Source organism: Oncorhynchus gorbuscha, linkage group LG06 (assembly GCF_021184085.1).
Source record: "Oncorhynchus gorbuscha isolate QuinsamMale2020 ecotype Even-year linkage group LG06, OgorEven_v1.0, whole genome shotgun sequence".
Lineage (NCBI taxonomy): Eukaryota > Metazoa > Chordata > Actinopteri > Salmoniformes > Salmonidae > Oncorhynchus > Oncorhynchus gorbuscha.
In genome coordinates this window covers 42,421,039-42,442,842 of record NC_060178.1, presented here as the reverse complement: position 1 = coordinate 42,442,842, position 21,804 = coordinate 42,421,039, and the positions used below count along the sequence as shown (strand labels likewise).

At 42.3% G+C, this 21,804-nt stretch overlaps 1 protein-coding gene across 6 annotated transcripts in view; it reads left to right on the top strand.

The window, feature by feature from the left end:
• LOC124037995 (DENN domain-containing protein 1B-like) overlaps positions 1 to 21,804 on the top strand; it is a 183,812-nt gene that overhangs the window by 124,571 nt on the left and 37,437 nt on the right. For all 6 annotated transcript variants that reach the window (XM_046353332.1, XM_046353333.1, XM_046353331.1 and 3 more), the window contains 4 exons: positions 2,271 to 2,316; positions 3,958 to 4,059; positions 14,887 to 15,012; positions 21,199 to 21,300. In XM_046353332.1, coding sequence (XP_046209288.1) covers positions 2,271 to 2,316; positions 3,958 to 4,059; positions 14,887 to 15,012; positions 21,199 to 21,300 — 376 coding nt within the window. The remainder of the gene's footprint in view (positions 1 to 2,270; positions 2,317 to 3,957; positions 4,060 to 14,886; positions 15,013 to 21,198; positions 21,301 to 21,804) is intronic.

The window sequence follows — 21,804 nt, the reverse complement described above, 5'->3', positions numbered from 1 at the left end:
TAGCGTCTCTGTTTTGTCCGAGTTTAAAAGTAGAACATTTGCCGCCATCCGCTTCCTTATGTCTGAAACACAGGCTTCCAGGGAGGGTAATTTTGGGGCTTCACCATGTTTCATCGAAAAGTACAGCTGTGTGTCGTCCGCATAGCAGTGAAAGTTAACATTATGTTTCCGAATGACATCAACAATAAATAAAATATATAGTGAAAACAGTAATTGTCCTAAAACAGAGCCTTGAGGAACACTGAAATACAGTGACAAACTGACATTTTTCTGACAGATCAGATCTAAACCAGGCCAGAACTTGTCCGTGTAGACCAATTTGGGTTTCCAATCTCTCCAAAAGAATGTGGTGATCAATGGTATCAAAAGCAGCACTAAGGTCTCAGAGCACGAGGACAGATGCAGAGCCTCGGTCTGACGCCATTAAAAGGTCATTTACCACCTCCACAAGTGCAGTCTCAGTGCTATGATGGGGTCTATAAAACCAGACTCTATACATTGCTTGTCTTCAGGAAGGCAGTGAGTTGCTGTGCAACAGCTTTTTCCCCCCAAAATTGAGAGGAATGGGAGATTCGATATTGGCCGATTTTAGTTTTTTATATTTTCTGGGTCAAGGTTTGGCTTTTTCAAGAGAGGCTTTATTACTGCCACTTTTAGTGAGTTTGTTACACATCTGGTGGATAGAGAGACGTTTATTATGTTCAACATAGGAAGGCCAAGCACAGGAAGCGGCTCTTTCAGTAGTTTAGTTGTAATAGGGTCCAGCATGTAGCTTGAAGGTTTAGAGGCCATGATTATTTTCAGCAATGTGTCAAGGGATATGGTATTAAAAAAACGTGAGTGTCTCCCTTGATACTAGGTCCTGGCAGTGTTGTGCAGACTCAGGACAACTGAGCTTTGGAGGAATATGCAGGTTTAAAGAGGAGCTTTCTAATGATCATGATGTTTTTGTCAAAAAAGTTCATGAATTTATCACTGCTGAAGTTAAAGCCATCCTCTCTTGGGGAATGCTGCTTTTTAGGAAAAATAGTGAGTGATCTTTGTTACTGCACGGTACTCTCTTCCAAGCTAGTCGGAAGACTAGTTTGGTGTAACACCATTTCCGTTACAATTTTCTGGAGGCTTGCTTCAGAGCTTGGGTACTTTCTGTATATTATTTTATGTATTTTATGTCAAGAACAGCTCAATAAGCAGAGAGAAACGACAGTTCATCATTAGTTTAAGACATGAAGGTCAGTCAATGCGGAACATTTCAAGAACATTGAAAGTTCATTCAAGTGCAGTCGCAAAAACCATCAAGCTCTATGATGAAACTGGCTCTCATGAGGACTGCCACAGGGAAGGAGGACCCAAAGTTACCTCTGCTGCAGAGGATAAGTGCATTAGCGTTACCAGCCTCAGAAATTGCAGCCCAAATGAATGCTTCACAGAGTTCAAGTAACCAACACATCTCAACATCGACTGTTCAGAGGAGACTGCATGAATCAGGCCTTCATGGTTGAATATCTGCAAAGAAACCACAACTAAAGGACACCAATAAGAAGAAGAGACTTGTCTGGGCCAGGGAACACAAGCAATGGACATTATACCGGTGGAAATCTGTCCTTTGGTCTGATGAGTCCAAAAGTGTCTTTGTGTGATGCATAGAAGGTGAACGGATGATCTCTGCATGTGTGGTTCCCACCGTGTAGCATGGAGGAGGTGTGATGGTGTGGGGGTGCTTTGCTGGTGACACTGGCAGTGATTTATTTAGAATTCAAGGCACACTTAACCAGCATGGCTACCACAGCATTCTGCAGCGATACGCCATCCCATCTGGTTTGCGCTTAGTGTGAGTCTAATTTGTTTTTCAACAGGACAATGACCCAGTACACCTCCAGACTGTGTAAGGGCTATTCGACCAAGAAAGAGAGTGATGGAGTGCTGCATCAGATGACCTGGCCTCCACAATCACAGGACCTCAACCCAATTGAGATGTTTTGGGATGAGTTGGACTGCAGAGTGAAGGAAAAACAACCAACAAGTGCTCATTATATGTAGGAACTTCTTCAAGAATGTTGGAAAAGCATTCTTCATGAAGCTGGTTGAGAGAATGCCTAGAGTGTGCAACGCTATCATCAAGGAATCTAAAATATGTTTACTATTATTCTACAATATTTGTGTGTGTGTGTGTGTGTATAAAATGCATTAATTATTTCACCCAGTCGTTATTTTATCATTAATAATTTAGTCCTGACTCAGATCCTTCTTTCAAATTCTCTCTTCCCTAGTGCCCCCATGCCATACCTTGTGGGAGTTCATCTCAGTCTGCTGGAGGTAAGTCAAACAATCGCAGACACATCATATTATATCTAAATTAGAATCTGATTCTGAAACTCTCCCTCTTTATTTTATTAAATGTATTGTGATTTGGTTATTTCATTTTTCAAAAATGTCGTATCTAGTTTTTTAATGTTTTTGTCACTGTGTAGTGGATGTGTACAGGATATAAGGGTGATCAAACAGCTGTGATTGCAGCTGTGAGAATGAATTAAACGGTGAACTTCATAACGATGCAATATTAACATTGACGTACCCAACACTGGAAACCAAATCAAAAGGATATTGACAATGCTTTTCCTTTTCCGCCTCTAGGTTTTTATCTGTTGTTTGCATGCTTACCAATTTAAGAAACAAATAAATGACAGAGAAAAAGACAGTTTTCACAAACAAAGAGCTTTTGTGCTTCGTTATTGAGAGCTGGTGTGTTGGTCGGGGGTAGACCCGTCACCGCGCGTGTGTGTGTGTGACGTTCCTGGCAGTAGCGGTATTCATCACACACTGTACCAGTGACAGACCCTCTCTCGTGCACTGCCAGATCAGCATGCAAGCCTCCGCAGCCACCACTGTCACACAAGTGTGTGTGTACTGTATGTGCCTGTGTATTTGCTTGTGTGTGTCTGTGTGTGCATATCTGTGTCAGTGTGTGTATATGAGAGTCTCCGTATCCCAGACTATCACATACAAAAGTGACAAACTCAAGATCTCCAGCCCCACCTGCCTACTGAGCACCACATACAGATCTGTGTGGTTTGTAGTGATCAGGAAGACTCCAGCCCAGCACAGCAGACTACTGTTGAGGCATCAGGATTTACGCTGCTAGAGAATGTTTGCAGACTTTGAATGTTTTGCTGTGTGCCCTTTTTTCCATTTTGGTGTGTGTGTGTGTGTGTGTGTGTGTGTGTGTGTGTGTGTGTGTGTGTGTGTGTGTGTGTGTGTGTGTGTGTGTGTGTGTGTGTGTGTGTGTGTGTGTGTGTGTGTGTGTGTGTGTGTGTGTGTGTGTGTGTGTGTGTGTGTGTGTGTGTGTGTGTGTGTGTGTGGAGCAAATTTGTTTTTGACTGTAGTTTTAAATGTTACTTGTCAGTGTATTTAAATCTAAAACACTCTGGCTGTAAGACGAGAATGTGGGTTGGAGGTTATAAAAAAGGTCTGTGTGACTTATTATAATGACCTGTGAAATATTTGCGGCACTGTATCAAGTTCTGGAACAATAAAAAACGTAATTGTTCCATTAAAAACACTCCGAGATTAATAAATACGCTCTGTGTTTCAATTTCTTCAGCTTTTTTGGGGGAGGGAGAATTATTTTTCCAACCACAAACTTTTGCTGGTGTGTGTGAGGGATAATTGTTTCTTTATGATGATTGCTGTGTGTGAGGGATAATTGTTTCTTTATGATGATTGGTGTGTGTGTGAGGGATAATTGTTTCTTTATGATGATTGGTGTGTGTGAGGGATAATTGTTTCTTTATGATGATTGGTGTGTGTGAGGGATAATTGTTTCTTTATGATGACTGGTGTGTGTGTGAGGGATAATTGTTTCTTTATGATGATTGGTGTGTGTGAGGGATAATTGTTTCTTTATGATGATTGGTGTGTGTGCGTGTTTAGCTGACGACCTGTGTTTTGTCCTCTCAGAGAGTGCGCAGCAGGTCATTGGAGGATGTAGTGATTCTGAATGTGGACACCAACACACTGGAGAGCCCCCAGGATGACCTGCAGAACCTGCCCAGCGACGTGGTGAGCCCACACACACACACACACACACACACTCAAACACACACAGTCTCCCTCCCGCCATCATTCTTATTACACATGCACATACAGTACCAGTCAAAAGTTTGGACACACCTACTCATTCAAGGGTTTTTCTTTATTTTTACTATTTTCTACATTGTGATGGAGTGCTGCATCAAATGACCTGGCCTCTACAATCACCCGGCCTCAAACCAATTGAGATGGTTTGGGATGAGTTGGACCGCAGAGTGAAGGAAAAGCAGCCAACAAGTGCTCAGCATGTGGGAGTTCCTTCAATCCTGCATTCAAGGAGAAGTTGGTTGAGAGAATGCCAAGAGTGTGCAAGGCAAAAGCTATCATCAAGGCAAAAGGTGGCTACTTTGAAGAATCTAAAATATATTTTGATTTGTTTAACACTTTTTTGGCTACTACATGATTCCATATGTGTTATTTCATAGTTTTGATGCTCCACTATTATTCTACAATGTATAAAATATTAACAATAAAGAAAAACCCTAGAATGTGTAGGTGTGTCCAAACTTTTGACTGGTACTATATGCAGAGCCTCTTTCACACCTACTCTCTGGCTCTCTTGTGTCTCTCTCACACACACACTCACTATCTTGCACTTATACCTACAGTATTCACACACTCCTCCATTCACACGTTCCTTCTCTTTTCCCACTTTCTTTCTCTCATTCGTCAACACAAGTAGTACAGTGCATTGGGAAAGTGTTCACACCCCTTCACTTTTCCCACATTTTGTTGATGTTACAGCCTTATGCTAAAATGGATGAAATAAAACAAATTCTCATCAATGTACACACAATACCCCAGAATGTCAAAGCGAAACAGAAATACCTTATTTACATAAGTATTCAGACCCTTTGCTATGAGACTTGAAATTGAGCTCAGGTGCATCCTGTTTCCATTGATCATCCTTTCTGCAACTTCATTGGCGTCCACCTGTGGTAAATTAAATTGATTGGACATGATTTGGAAATGCACACACCTGTCTTTATAAGGTCCCACAGTTGACAGTGTATGCCAGAGTAAAAACCAAGCCATGAGGTCGAAGGAATTGTCCAAATTCTTCTTTACAATGACGGCCTACCGGGGAACAGTGAGTTAACAGATTTTTACCTTGTCAGCTCAGGGATTTGATCCAGCAACCTTTTGAGTACTGGCCCAACGCTCTAACCACTAGGCTACCTGTGTCATACCCAAAAAGACTCGAGGCTGTAATCACTGCCAAAGGTCCTTCAACAAAGTACTGATATTTAAGTTTTTATTTTTAATACATTAGCCACCATTTCTTAACCTGTTTTTCCTTAGTCATTATGGGGTGTTGTGTGTAGATTGATGAGAAAAAAAACTACAATTGAATCCATTTTAGAATAAGGCTGTAACATAACAAAATGTGGAAAAAGGGAAGGGGTCTGAATACTTTCCGAATGCATTATAAATCCATGTCTTCTTCAGGATGTACACACACACTCTTCCTCACTTGTCTAACCAACCCTGTCCCCCCCACCCGCCTGGTCCTTAGCAGCGCTTGTGGGAAATCCTGCAACACACACATGCACATACAAATACACACAATGAAAGGCAAGCAGTATTCATCAGCCATCAGATCTGTGGAAACATCTCTCCCCTTCATCTCCCTCTATTCTAATCATTATTCCTCAAAGATGGCTTTTTCTGCCTGCCCAGTGGCACGTCTCCGGGAACGACAGAGCGAGAAAGACTGTTTGAGAAGGGACGGAGGGAGAGGAGGAAAGACTGGGTTTGTGGCAGCAGGGAAAGAGAGAGAGAGAAGAAGGGGGCCAATTACCAGTGGTGTCTCTACAGCCACCTGCCAGCTCCATCTCTTTAATTAATGTAGCACTGACACCGGTCAGTGCAACAGGAAACCAGGGTCACACACACACATGCATGCCTGTCATCCCTCCGTTTGAATCACGCAGGAGGCTGTTTGTTTCTTTCCTCTCTAGGGGGGATTTAATACTTCTTGTGAAGCTGTGTGTGTGTGTGTGTGTGTGTGTGTGTGTGTGTGTGTGTGTGTGTGTGTGTGTGTGTGTGTGTGTGTGTGTGTGTGTGTGTGTGTGTGTGTGTGTGTGTGTGTGTGTGTGTGTGTGTGTGTGTGTGTGTGTGTGTGTGTGTGTGTGTGTGTGTGTGTACTCATACAGACACACACACAGCCCTAATAGTATACCTATACCTGCAGTACGGCTACCTCTCTCTCTCTGACTGTGCAGCAGCCCGCCTCTCTGTGCCCAGGGACTCCAATCCTAAATTAAAGCGCAAACTGAGTCTGTCATAAAAGGGAGACGGCTCTTTTGAATCTGACAGGCAACAGAGAAAAGCCTTTGTCTTTGTCGTCTGCTAAATTAAGTGGCGGCTTTGATCCTCGCGCTCGCCATTTCCCTCCGACTAATCACAGAACACACTCTTCATATCACGGCGAATTACACCGCCTGAAACAAGATGTGTCACCTACTACAGTACAGTACCATCATATATTTATTACAGGAAAGAAAAAATCAAAAAAACATTCTCTCTCTCTCCTGCCCCCTCATCGCTAGGGGTGATGTAGATGAATCAGGAAAAGAGCAGGTACTAATTGCGGGGAATTCCAAGTCCCTTGTTAGTTTGCTCGTTAGACTGGAAGGACGTGCCACATGGCATCTAATAATTGTGTTTACATACAGTAGGATGGTTGAGAGGCATTGCTCAGTTCGTCAGAACCAACGGCCGGGGAACTGAAGGCTTAATTAAAAGAGTCTGTCTTAATCTCAGAATAAGAAACTGTTAACTGGCTGCTTGAGATTAAGGTCATAGAACTGTTATTGCAAACAAAGTGAAGTCTTTATAGAACTGTCATAACTTTATACAGCTAAAATGATTAGACACTTCATGTACCTGTTCTCGCTGACTGTTCTGTGGCTTCCTGATGAATAGAACGGCTTGGGACTGCCATGACAGCATACGCTAAACCGATCAACAGCAGTTAGCATTTAAGAGGAAGAATGTACAGTAATTAAATTGGTACTGTTAATATGAATTTATCAGGAGCAAACTGCATTAGTAGATAAAGATTAGCAGCTGATAACCTGCATCTCCTTCCACCTCAGCATTATCTAACCTGCGATTCAGATAGTGAGAGTTTTCCACATTTAGAAAATCCAATGCCTCATTCCTTACATAAAGCCAAGTATATTAAAATAGATTAAGGGGCACATTTTTTGGGTTTGAGTGTTTCAAGTATAAAGTTGCTGCGGAACAACTTTGTGCATCAAGTCAAATAACATTTTATTAGTCACACGTGGCGTCGGCTGACCACTGGCCCTACTCTTGGAGGGGTCAGGGGTCGCAGACGTCCTGCATTACCTGGCCCGCTGCCTGCCCTTTAATGGCCATTTCCCCCAATTCCACACATAATATTTGAGATTTATTGACTATTAGAAATGCTACCACGCCAATAGCGCTTCCGCTCGGCGAAACAGCTAAAGATTTACAAATAGAGAGAATAATTGGTTAAAGGGTGAGAAAGGGATGTGTGTAACCTTCTGAGAATGATTTTTGACATGTGTTTTTATTGGAAACATCAGATGAGACCGAGTTTAGGTTCCTGTGTTGATTGTGTTCTGAATTTGTCGTGCTACTACGCACTGAATTTGTCGTGCTACTACGTTCTGAATTTGTCGTGCTACTACGTTCTGAATTTGTCGTGCTACTACGTACTGAGAATGTCGTGCTACTACGCACTGAATTTGTCGTGCCACTACGCACTGAGAATGTTCACTTTTGACGGTGGTTATTACACGTGAATCATTTCTCGGTAAAGGTTGAATTTTGGCATTGGTGAAGGCATTTTCTAAAATAAACTGTTGTCTTCTTTCCTGTTGGGATTATTTTTGTTTTAATGAAATTACATTTAATAAAATAAATACAAATATGACATCAGACTGAGTATTGCAATGAAATGGAAATATAATGCAGCTGATTTATAATACAAATCTATTTCCTGTCCTTAATCTGTTTGGGATATTAAGCACATTTATAGATTTAAAGAAATAATTTTAGAATGTTAAATTACAATATTGTAATGGTGGAATATAATGTTAAAAAGTCCCTTATATTGTGTTGAAGAGAACAATTTGCTCTTAATATGTATTCATTAGTGGCATTGTTTTGAGTTTAAAAAAAAAAAAAAAAGTTTGCTAATTTGTGGCATGGGTCTGAAAAGGTTTATAGGTTCTTAAACACTTTTAAAGTTTCAGCCGCTTTTCTACAGATGCTACTAATATAGGTCTCTGAGGTCGATGTGTGTTTTATTAAAATCAACGTGTTGACAAGTGTATAGAACAAGGAATGTGCAATGTGAACCACTGCTGTTGTTCTAAAGATCAAGGTGCTTTTATTCTTTGTTTCTTTCATTCTTTGTGTCTTTCGAATTGTTTTGCAGACTTCTCCCACACAGTGATACAGTTATAATTGGGCTGGGGTGTAGTGTGGTTATTTGCCACGCTAGTCATTAAAAATATCCAAGAATAGCAAATTAGGCAGACCATTAATTCTGAAAACAAACAATGTGTGACTGAATCCCATTTTTTATTTGATCCCGTAGACTTAATATCAAAACCTATGACTGGAGTATTTGTTTAAAAAAAAAATAATGTATTCTTCCTTTTGTGTGTTTTACACATTCAAAGTAAGATGTACGAGAACCTCTTTCAAATGGCAACGTGTAATTCCCTCTGTTCTCTGTCGCCACTGGCTTTTCTTTTGACACAGTTCCTTACATTTCTACCCTTCCTGTATTTGATCGTCTGTGTTTCCAATCAATGAGGGAAATGTACCCAGTGCACACCTACTTGTTGTATTTTAAGACTGTGGTGGGAAGTTAACAAATATGGCAGAGGGAGAGAGGTGTGTGTGTGTGTGTGTGTGTGTGTGTGTGTGTGTGTGTGTGTGTGTGTGTGTGTGTGTGTGTGTGTGTGTGTGTGTGTGTGTGTGTGTGTGTGTGTGTGTGTGTGTGTGTGTGTGTGTGTGTGTGTGTGTGTGTGTGTGTGTGTGTGTGTGTGTCTCCAGAGATAACCTGGCACAGGTAATCAAACACAACAGCTTTAATTGGGAGTTCAGCTTCAGTTCACAGAAAACAACATCATCAGCAGCCAACGCAGCTACACACACGCACACACGCAGAGGAAGTTACACTCCTGTCTCACTAAAAGTCACTCTGAGTCCTGTCGATGGTGAACGATAATCACTCAAAACGCCAAGCTGACATTTAAATTAGGAGAAAGATTTCTCTACTTACACGTTTCTGCTTCGTCCACAATACGCGACAGCCACAGCTGTACACTGCATACAGAGTAGGGCCAGGTGTGTGTGTTTCACCTCAACTCATTTCCACTGTGAGGCAGCTCCAGGATTTCCCAAACCATAAGCTACCTACCTCAGAGATTGGCTTGTACATTAAGATCAGCACTGAACCGTGCTGCTTCCTCTAGGATTGCTCACTTCTTATTAATGAAGCATAATGAGTTAAAAGAAGGTTAACGGCAGTTAACTGTTTTGATTATGATCTGATGACGATTCATATCATGGTTTTTTTTAGGGGGTGGAGGGGGTGCGTGCGTGACTGACAACTGTGTCTTGTTAAATTGCCCTGACTTAACTCAATGTACACTCTGTTTCTGCTTCAAACTACAATTCCCAATCTTGTCCATCAAACAGCGTTTTGGAGTTTGGGGAATTTTTACTCTGCTCTCTCTGTCTCCTCTCTCTCTCTCTCTATCTATCTCTCTATCTCTCTGAGTCTCTCTCTCTCTGAGTCTCTCTCTCTCTCTCTCTGAGTCTCTCTCTCTCTCTGAGTCTCTATATCTATCTATCTATCTATCTATCTCTCTGAGTCTCTCTCTCTCTATATCTCTTTGTGTCTTTCTCTGTCTCTGTGTCTCTTTCTCTGTGTCTCTCTGTGTGTGTGTTGATGCTCTGGTCCATTCTCTATTTGAAGTCAACCCAGGGAGCACCAGAGACCAGTTAGTGTTTGAAGTAAAGATGACATTTAGATATGTTTAATTATGTATGCAAAACTCCCAGCTCATCCCAGAGCCTGCTATACCGGGTCAGCCTGACAGTAACCCCACTTCAGGGAGTAGCATCTGCCATTAGATATCCCTATTAGTTCAAATGAACACACAGACACACACACATCATCATCATCATCTGTTTGATGTGCTTATTTCACTGCGGGTAATAAAATGATGATGGATCTATAGTCCTGCTCATATGGGCTGTAGGTAACAGTGTCTTTGTTTGTTTTTCCTGTGGGACATCTAGCTACACATCTCACCAGCAGGAAAGACGGCGCAAGATATTAAAATCTACTTCACCTGCCTTCTCTGTCCTCTCATCTTATATTAGAGGTTGAGCCTGGTGGACTTGGAAGTCATAGTTTTGCTTTGCAACTAGAGAAGACCGTTAATGAAAATGATTTTGGATATAAATATACAAGCAATTGAGTCTGTTTGTCTTGAATAACATTGTTATGAGGAATTGGTTTATATACTAGAAATTGTAGTTAAAGAATGAAGGACTCTAAGGGTAAGAATAGTTTTATATTGAGTTTTATGTGTCAGATATTCTTTTTTATTATTATTTTTTAAGTGTGTGTGTGTGTGTGTGTGTGTGCGTGCGTGCGTGCGTGCGTGCGTGCGCACACACGTCTTTGTGCATGAGGGTATGTGTAACATTCAGGCAGCAGCAGATCAAAAGAAAGCGGGAGATTTTCATAACTATTTTTTGTTCTTCTTTGTAGTTCTTTAATTGCATCCCCACGGCCTTCTTTCCCTGGACAGAATCTTAACAAAACATTTGTTGGGGGGTTCGAAGAGAAAACCCAAACTTTCTACCACAGCAGCAGTGTCAGGGTTGAAATTTGGGAGTTTTATATGCTCTGGTAGAGGCTTAATTGTCATTGTCATTATTACAAGTATTTTTTAATACATTTTTTCATTTTAAACACATTCTATATAATTAGGATATAGATTATTTTCTATGTCAAATCGCTGCTGGGTTTAAGCACATTTTTCCACTGCTCCAATCACTGATAAATGCTCCATTATATTTAGGCAAACACTTACCTTTGCTTTTCCTTTCTCTACAAAATGCTGCTGGGTTTTAGCTAGGGAGACGAACCATGTATGGTTCCACTACTGTCTAGTTGTAGATAAATAGTAGTCAAATGCTCAGTAACAATTAACTGTGCTGTGCCTTTTGCCAGAGTAAAAGTCGTCAGACAGTTGGTGCCTGTACGGTAACGTGGTGTGACTGTGTGCTGTGAGACAACGTTAGTTGATGTTGGTTCCCATGTGTTTAGAGGACGCTGCAGTACCAGCCAAGCCTCGTTATCCTTGACGGCTGTACTAGATCCTCCGCGTCTCGTTATGATTGAAACTTTTCTCTTTTCTGTTTCTCTATGTAATGCACCAGAGCTGAAAGATATGGCACATTTACTACTTTGGACACTTCATGTTTGTTAGAATTGTTTCTGCTGTCCTTGAACACATGTAATATTATTTTAAAGTTATTTCTAGGATATTCTGAAGTGATTCAATTTTGAGTGCTCTGCTATTTTTTTCTCTCCTTTAAGACATATATTTGTTACGTAATTGTGTCGGTGTATATTTGTCAATACATGTACACACACTGGGAGAGGACCTACAGTTCAATCAGATAAAACTTCAGAATGGTGTTACATGACGTATGTGTGTGTGCCCACGTGTGTTGTGTGTATGTGTGAACCACCCCAGCCCACAGCAGAGATGTGATGATCCAATGACAGTCGCTAGTCTTATCCTTTACAGAGAAACCGATATCACCACTGCACCTGCTAATTATCATCTCCAGCTGCTGAGTTAAATGGAGATCTGTTCCCGGTCTGACCTGTGACCCCCTGCTCTTTACACCAGCCACTTCGGTCCTTGTTATGGGGAGGCTGGGCCGTGGCTTAATGAGCCCCCGTGTCTACCGTGTGTGGCTGCCGGCCTGCCGCTCCTCAGACGCACGCCTTTCATCCACAGCCATCCTCCCTTGATGTAAATTGAAAAGATCACAGCTTTGGGGAAAAGACCTATACGGGAAAGGCCTCTCTGCATAGATTATGACTATCATAACTCAACACTTTTTTTTTTTTTCTTTGCGCCTTCCTTTCCTTAGCCCCCCCCCCTTCTCCATCTCCCGCTCGCCTTCTCTCCCTCTTTCTTTCTCTCTCTCTCTCTCTCTCTCTCTCTCTCTCTCTCTCTCTCTCTCTCTCTCTCTCTCTCTCTCTCTCTGCAATGCTATAGTTAATTGGACCCATTGGGGGAGTCAGCCTCTTTGATCTGCTGGCCGTCAGTGTGGCTTTACAGTAAAAATGTCATTGCCAAATAGGGTTATCACCTGTAGAGCAGGATCTCTCTGTGACGCCTGCTCACGTCTTGTTAGCCACGCTCACACTATAAAAGCTAATTAGTCTGACAGAGACCATTACTGCTGCAGCATGCCTGATGAGATGCTACTGCACCAACTAGCCTCGTCTGTCAAACACACACCTATTATTAATCACAGGTTTATTATTTTAGATATTTTTCTGTACATTTGTTGGATTGTTTTATGGGATGTGTGGGTTTTGTTTTTATTAGTGCATGTTTGTGATTGTCGCCTTTCGGAGATGATTCGGTTTTTGAACACAATTGCTTTCTAAAAAAAAAAAATGATCAAACTCGTCACTGGACGAACGGAATTTCCCTTCTCAAAACACATCAAAGACACGTTTTCGAAATTCTAACTTGTCACTAAAACAATCTCATTCGAATTATATTCCCGAAAACAGAACGTCTCTTTGTGTCCCTCCCTTTCATTAAAAAGTATTTGTAATCGTTCTCCTCTAAACGCTGATCTTCAGAACTCCGCGAGCAGCAGAATTTACTTCTCCCCGCCTGTCTGGCAGTCTTCAGGGTATCAGCAGTAGACTGACTGACATTCTGTTGTCTTTGATTCTCAAGCTATAAAAAAAAAGAAGACCTTTAATGATTTTGCAGTGCGAGAGAAAGAAAAAAAATCTGCAAACGCACACAAACATGAAATATTAATTTCAGAAACAACTTTACATAAACATAAAAGTATTTAGCAAAAATGAGTGAGTGTGGAGATGACGGTTGTTAATTTAGCAGTGATAAACTGCTGTTTGATGCTGTGGAGGGGGAGGGAGTTTTCGTGGTGGATGGGAGCAGACAGCGCGGGAACGGGGACACGGTGGAGAGAGAGCGTCAGACTAAACCCCAGGGGTTTAGTGAGACTTTGTTAACACACTGCTTCTACTCCATCTAGTTTCTAACGGCGAACTCAAACAGCAGTCAGCATTTCTCCTAATATGACAAACAGTACTTTTACTGTAGGTGCTCCTTGATTGTTTTGGTCTGGTCTCTTGAGGGTGTTCAAACGGAATTGTGGAAACATTTTCTTGCTTTACATTGCGTGATGTAGGCCTATGCATTCACATGGTAATCAATAGGTACAGTTCTTAGACTGTTAAACATTTCACAAAAAGTTTAACAACAACGTGGGCATTGTACACCGAGTGTACAGAACATTAGGAACGTCTTCCTAATATTGAGTTGCACCCCCTTTTGCGCTCCGAACAGTCTCAATTTGTCGGAGCGTGGACTCTAGGTGTCGAAAGCGTTCCACAGGGATGCTGGCCCATGTTGACTCCAATGCTTCCCAGAGTTGTCAAGTTGACTACACAGGAAACTGTTGAGGGTGAAAAACCCAGCAGCGTTTCAGTTCTTGACACTCAAACCAGTGCGCCTGGCACCTACTACTATACCCTGTTCAAAGGCACTGAAGCATTTTGTCTTTCTCATTCACCCTCTAAATGGCACACATACACAATCCATGTCTCAAGGCTTAAAAAACATTCTTTATCCTGTCTCCTCCCGATCATCTACACTGAAGTGGATTAAACAAGTGATATCAGCAAGGGATCATAGCTTTCACCTGGATTCACCTGTTCAGTCTGTCATGAAAAGAGCAGGTGTTCCTAATGTTTTATACACTGTGTATATTGTATACAACCAAGGGACAGTGTATATTTTGTGATTATATACAAGACTGACGGGGAGATACAATCCTCTTTCAGACAGACAGACAGACTTCAGAGCAGGTGAAGAGGCTCTTGACACCTTCCTTAGACGTTCCGATGGACCGCATGGGTCACCCATAAATAAGCATCTGCACACTGCTGCTCTCCTGTGGGAGGGAGGGAGGGATTTACAGGACAGTACAAGGAGTGGCATTAAGAGGAAAATAAACGAAGTAGAGTGGGAGAGAGAACGAGACAACTGGATTTTCTTTCACAGTCCTTCTTTACTCCCTTCCTCTCCATCTCCCCCATCCTCTGCTCAATTAACAGAGCAGCAGGTGCTCTCTGCAGGTGCTCTCTGCAGCACAACAGATACGATTTTTTGTATTTCTTTTTCGGGAATGACCTGTAAATGTGACACTTCACACCCAGAATGGCTCTCCCATTCCAGCTACCAATTTCACAGGTGTTAATTTAACTTTCCCCTCTCTTTCCACTCTCTTTCTCTCATTCATTCCCTCTCTCTCCCTCTCCATCCTCTCTCACTCCCCTCTTTCTCTATCTCTCTCCATCCTCGTTCTCTTTTCTCGATCTGTCTCTCTTCACCCTCCCTCCGTCCCCTCCCTACACCCTCTCTCTCTCTCTTGCTTGCTCTCTCTGTCTCTGGTTCCCTCTGTGTTTTTCTCTCTCTCTCTCAGGTCCACTCTCTGAAGAGTAAGCTAAAGAAGCAGTCGACATCAACAGGAAGCGGAGTAGCAAGGGCCTTCCTCCGGGCTCAGGCTGCTCTGTTTGGATCCTACCGAGATGCCCTACGATACAAACCTGTAAGAGCCTAACCATTACCCTCCGATACAAACCTGTAAGAGCCTAACCATTACCCTCCGATACAAACCTGTAAGAGCCTAACCATTACCCTCCGATACAAACCTGTAAGAACCTACCCCTAAACCCTTACCCTCCGATACAAACCTGTAAGAACCTAACCCTAAACCCTTACCCTCCGATACAAACCTGTAAGAGCCTAACCACTACCCTCCGATACAAACCTGTAAGAGCCTAACCATTACCCTCCGATACAAACCTGTAAGAGCCTAACCATTACCCTCCGATACAAACCTGTAAGAGCCTAACCCTTACCCTCCGATACAAACCTGTAAGAGCCTAACCCTTACCCTCTGATACAAACCTGTAAGAGCCTAACCCTAAACCCTTACCCTCTGATACAAACCTGTAAGAGCCTACCCCTAAACCCTTACCCTCCGATACAAACCTGTAAGAGCCTAACCATTACCCTCCGATACAAACCTGTAAGAGCCTAACCCTTACCCTCCGATACAAACCTGTAAGAGCCTAACCCTAAACCCTTACCCTCTGATACAAACCTGTAAGAGCCTACCCCTAAACCCTTACCCTCCGATACAAACCTGTAAGAGCCTAACCATTACCCTCCGATACAAACCTGTAAGAGCCTAACCATTACCCTCCGATACAAACCTGTAAGAGCCTAACCCTTACCCTCCGATACAAACCTGTAAGAGCCTAACCATTACCCTCCGATACAAACCAGTAAGAGCCTAACCCTAAACCCTTACCCTCTGATACAAACCTGTAAGAGCCTACCCCTAAACCCTTACCCTCCGATACAAACCTGTAAGAGCCTAACCATTACCCTCCGATACAAACCTGTAAGAGCCTAACCCTTACCCTCCGATACAAACCTGTAAGAGCCTAACCATTACCCTCCGATACAAACCTGTAAGAGCCTAACCCTAAACCCTTACCCTCCGATACAAACCTGTAAGAGCCTAACCATTACCCTCCGATACAAACCTGTAAGAGCCTAACCATTACCCTCCGATACAAACCTGTAAGAGCCTAACCCTAAACCCTTACCCTCCGATACAAACCTGTAAGAGCCTAACCATTACCCTCCGATACAAACCTGTAAGAGCCTACCCCTAAACCCTTACCCTCTGATACAAACCTGTAAGAGCCTAACCATTACCCTCTGATACAAACCTGTAAGAGCCTAACCATTACCCTCTGATACAAACCTGTAAGAGCCTACCCCTAAACCCTTACCCTCCGATACAAACCTGTAAGAGCCTAACCCTAAACCCTTACCCTCTGATACAAACCTGTAAGAGCCTAACCCTAAACCCTTACCCTCTGATACAAACCTGTAAGAGCCTAACCATTACCCTCCGATACAAACCTGTAAGAGCCTAACCATTACCCTCCGATACAAACCTGTAAGAGCCTAACCATTACCCTCCGATACAAACCTGTAAGAGCCTAACCATTACCCTCCGATACAAACCTGTAAGAACCTACCCCTAAACCCTTACCCTCTGATACAAACCTGTAAGAACCTAACCCTAAACCCTTACCCTCCGATACAAACCTGTAAGAGCCTAACCACTACCCTCCGATACAAACCTGTAAGAGCCTAACCATTACCCTCCGATACAAACCTGTAAGAGCCTAACCCTAAACCCTTACCCTCCGATACAAACCTGTAAGAGCCTAACCATTACCCTCCGATACAAACCTGTAAGAACCTAACCCTAAACCCTTACCCTCCGATACAAACCTGTAAGAGCCTAACCCTAAACCCTTACCCTCCGATACAAACCTGTAAGAGCCTAACCCTAAACCCTTACCCTCCGATACAAACCTGTAAGAGCCTAACCATTACCCTCCGATACAAACCTGTAAGAGCCTATCCATTACCCTCCGATACAAACCTGTAAGAGCCTAACCCTAAACCCTTACCCTCCGATACAAACCTGTAAGAGCCTAACCCTAAACCTTTACCCTCTGATACAAACCTGTAATAACCTAACCCTAAACCCTTACCCTCCGATACAAACCTGTAAGAGCCTAACCCTAAACCCTTACCCTCCAATACAAACCTGTAAGAGCCTAACCCTAAACCTTTACCCTCTGATACAAACCTGTAAGAGCCTAACCCTAAACCCTTACCCTCCGATACAAACCTGTAAGAGCCTAACCCTAAACCCTTACCCTCCGATACAAACCTGTAAGAGCCTAACCATTACCCTCTGATACAAACCTGTAAGAACCTACCCCTAAACCCTTACCCTCCGATACAAACCTGTAAGAGCCTAACCCTAAACCCTTACCCTCCGATACAAACCTGTAAGAGCCTAACCATTACCCTCCGATACAAACCTGTAAGAAGCTTCTCCTAACTGCAACCCTCAGGTACAAACCTGTAGTAACTCGCTTCGACCTAATCATTAAACCCCTAAACCCCTACCCTCAGAAGTTTGTTTTCAGTTTGTGAAAGGAAAATTTGTTTTTGAACAGTGAGTGAAGGTTGAAGTTGTGTTTTGAGTTGACTGAAGGTGGTCTGAAACACTGACATATCAGTACCTTTACAGGAGGAGTCAGGACATTCTCTTTGAGGATATATTTTAGCCACTTCTCACTATTTTGCTTTCCCTCTCTAGTCTAAATCCCAGAACATTTCTCTCTCGCTCTGCCTCTCAATTCTAAGTTACTCCAGTTGAGAGCAAAACACGCCATGTACTGTTTGTCAAATAGCAGGGCTTTTGTTCATAGGCTTTAAGGGTAATTGGGCTGTGTAGAGTCCCAGAGAGGGGATCCATAATTGATGCCTCTGTGTTGTCGGTCTGTGTATACAGACAGTGGCATGAACACACTGCCTGACTCCCTTCAGACACAAACATTTAAAGCAGAGCGAGCAAAGAGCTTGTGTGAGGTGCCGTGACGTCCACACATCATACCATCTCCCTAGTCCCCATAGGATCTAGATAAAAGTCTATGATTCCACACACACACACACACACACACACACACACACACACACACACACACACACACACACACACACACACACACACACACACACACACACACACACACACACACACACACACACACACACACACACACACACACACACACACACACACACATTGGCATCCATGCTTGCATACTTTCATACACACACACAGACAAATACACATACACAGGCACTCACACACATTCTGAACACCCCGTTTGACTGAAGCATGTGTATTTGGAGCCCATATGCTTTCACAGAAGAGCCAGTGTGTCTGCACGGTAATTGCACGGTAATACCAAAACTTGAGTACTTTTCAATACTAGAACCTGAAAAAAAAATGTTTCGGTACTAGACTTTTTGTGACTTTCATGGTCTTCTGTCAAATGTGTCTCATGGATTAAGCCTGTCTTACAGCGCCGCCGACCACTTATTGTAGCGTGCACTGTGCCTGCTCCACAAACTCTCGTTTTAGTATCAAAACGTAACGTTTTGCAACTGTGTGGACTAATGATGACACCCTAGATCAGCTAGATGCAGGCAAGGGTGTGCAAGGCTGTATTGAATGTGTCACTGTCTGTCACCTTGATTACTACCTTTTGTCTCTCGAGCTGTGCACGCCACCTACGTTATCAACTTTCATTTGTAGGCTAGATTGTAGCAACCTCGTGATGGGTAATTGGGCCATTTTTAGTATCATGTAGTAGCTTAAACCTATCTATGTTATGTTGAGCTGGGTGAATGGAACATGACTGACAGACAGGCATCCAATATGCTGTAATAGAAATAAGGCCATGCTCATAGAAATCAAATTAAAATTCCTCCGTAATCTTAAACGGCACCGACCGCCACTGGGCTACACATACAGGTCCTCTGCCTCGACGACAATGGCAGGGTTATCAGCAGCACCTGTCTTTTTTACTAAAGGGATGCATTCACTTAGGAAATGTTTCTGTTAACATTAAATCGTTTATTTTTTCCTTTTCCTTCTCTGCCCCCCCCCCCCCCTTCTGAAAGCGCCTCGTTGCTGCAGCGTAGTTTCAATGAGCGCGACGTTTCCAATCGTACAGTGTGAAACGATGCACCGGAACTCTTGTCAGGGAGGAATAGTGGGTGATTAATGACACTTGTTTCTACTATTACGAGGAACATGTTGTATTGATATGAAAAGTATGTATTGGAAATAACTTATTGATCTGTTATGAATTATTATTTGGCTGTATGAATTCATGTACTTTTTTTGGAGGCAGTTTTTGTGACTAATGTGGCCTCATTAAACTTAACTGTGCCCTTCGTAATCCAGCTAATGATTAGCCCATTGGGGTAAACGATGCGGAGGAGCAACCCCATGCTTCAGCCATGTAGCCACAGATGCTGCAAAGAGACAGTTGATGATGCTTATTGCTAAAATAGCACACCTGCCTGATAATATGTACCATGTACAGCCCCTAAATATATTGCTTTTCATCAATTTGTTATTGGCTCATTTCTGGAGGGGAATATTACATTTGAAACGGTTTAATATAGGCTATACAGTATGTCATCATTCGTGGGGGGGGGGGGGTAGCAGCTTCATTTTGGTTTTCCAAACAATCAGTGTAGATATCAGGTAATATAAGGTACCTGCCCAGACTGCTAATTAAACATGAAATCTCAACTGAAATGATGCATGCATAACTTGCTCTACTGGGATCTTGGGTGGGGCCAGTAATATAGTCATTCGGGCCAGTAGTTCTCACATGGTACTGGCCGGTGTGCCGCTGTCAAATGTACATGACTGTCAAGCCCTAAACTGGTAATCAGGCTAACTGCCATACATTTCTGAAGACATTTATTTTCAGTGTTAGAGCGGCCACTTAAGAATCTGGTCAATATAATGGATAATCAAATGGATCATCTTTGGTCACACACACAATAACTCATTGGCGGGGGACATCATGTTCACTGTTGCCTTGCTAGAATAGATTTGTTCTTTATTAGTCCATCTGCAAAGAAAGACATTCTTCTGTTCCTATTCTCTCAGAATAACTATTCCATGTCTGAAGTAAAGTTGCTAATTGCAGAACTATAAACTAATCTTGATGTAATATATAGCATTAACCAACCAGCACTAAAATTAGGCCAGACCTACACTGTAGTGAACATGTCCCAGTGTGTTCATAGCCTCAAACACTAGCCTGGTTCTCCACAATACTTAAAAAGTAACTGTAGAAAAATATAAATTTGCAAATTAGGCCAATTATACGGAAACATGCATGTAGAATCACTGCAGGCTCCTTTTGATTGGCTGGGTAGTCATGTTGTCATCTAATGTCTGTAGCTCTCAGCTAATTATGATGCAAGAGAGTGTAACAGGAGATACTGAATTACCTAGTTACTAAAGTTACTAAGTTTTGGGTGGCAGAAAATGTGTAAGTAGTATACAGTAGAAATGTATTGTCAACTTCTTAATTTCTCTGGTCCTTTATCCAGATCAGTAATGTGACATTTTAACAGTGATGGAAAAAGTACCCAATTGTCATACTTGAGTAAACGTAAAGATACCTTAATAGAAAATGGCTAAAGTAAAAGTGAAAATCGCCCAGTAAAATTCTACTTGAGTTAGTCTAAAAGTATTTGGTTTTAAATATACTTAAGTATCAGAAGTCAATGTAGTTTCTAAATTATACTTAAGTATCAAAAGTATAAATCATTTCAAATTCCTTAAATTAAGCAAAACAAACAGCACCATTTTCTTGTTTTGTTTTTAACCACTGATTGCCAGGGGCACACTCCAACACTCAGACATCATTTACTAAACACATGCTTAATTTGTGAGTCAGGAGGATCAGAGGCTGTAGGGATGACCAGGGATGTTCTCTTGATTAGTGTGTGAATTAGACCATTTTCATGTCCTGCTGGGCTTTTGGGGGTCAGGGAAAGTTTATGGAGTAAAATGTACATACTTGTCTTTAGGAATGTAGTGAAGTAAAAGTTGTAAAAAATATAAAAAGTAAAGCACAGATACCCCTAAAAACTACATTAATACTTTTAAGTATTTTTACTTAAGTACTTTACATCCCTGCATTTTAAAAGTATTCCACCACAGAATACAAAGTGTAAATATCTGTAAACGTTATCTGGTTCTAAATATGTGGTTCTGATCTTCCTGTCTCCTCCTCTTCCTGTTTCTGGTCAGGGGGAACCAGTCACGTTCTGCGAGGAGAGCTTTGTGGCTCACCGCTCCAGCACCATGAGAAACTTCTTGGAGATGGCGGTCAACCTGCAGCTCTTCAAACAGGTAACACTGCGATGTGTGTGCCTGGGTGCATTCATGCATGTGTGAGGCCCACCATTCCGGAACCATGAGAAAATTCCTACCTAATAACTGAAAAACAATAGGAGCTACAGTGGTTGCTCACGATAAGTTTTGTGATTATGCTGCGGGTTGTGGTTTAGTACGGTACCCTTCATTTACATTTACATTTAAGTCATTTAGCAGACGCTCTTATCCAGAGCGACTTACAAATTGGTGCATTCACCTTATGACATCCAGTGGAACAACCACTTTACAATAGTGCATCTAAATATTTTAAGGGGGGAGGGGGTGAGAAGGATTACTTTATCCTATCCTAGGTATTCCTTAAAGAGGTGGGGTTTCAGGTGTCTCCGGAAGGTGGTGATTGACTCCGCTGTCCTGGCGTCGTGAGGGAGTTTGTTCCACCATTGGGGAGCCAGAGCAGCGAACAGTTTTGACTGAGCTGAGCGGGAACTGTACTTCCTCAGTGGTAGGGAGGCGAGCAGG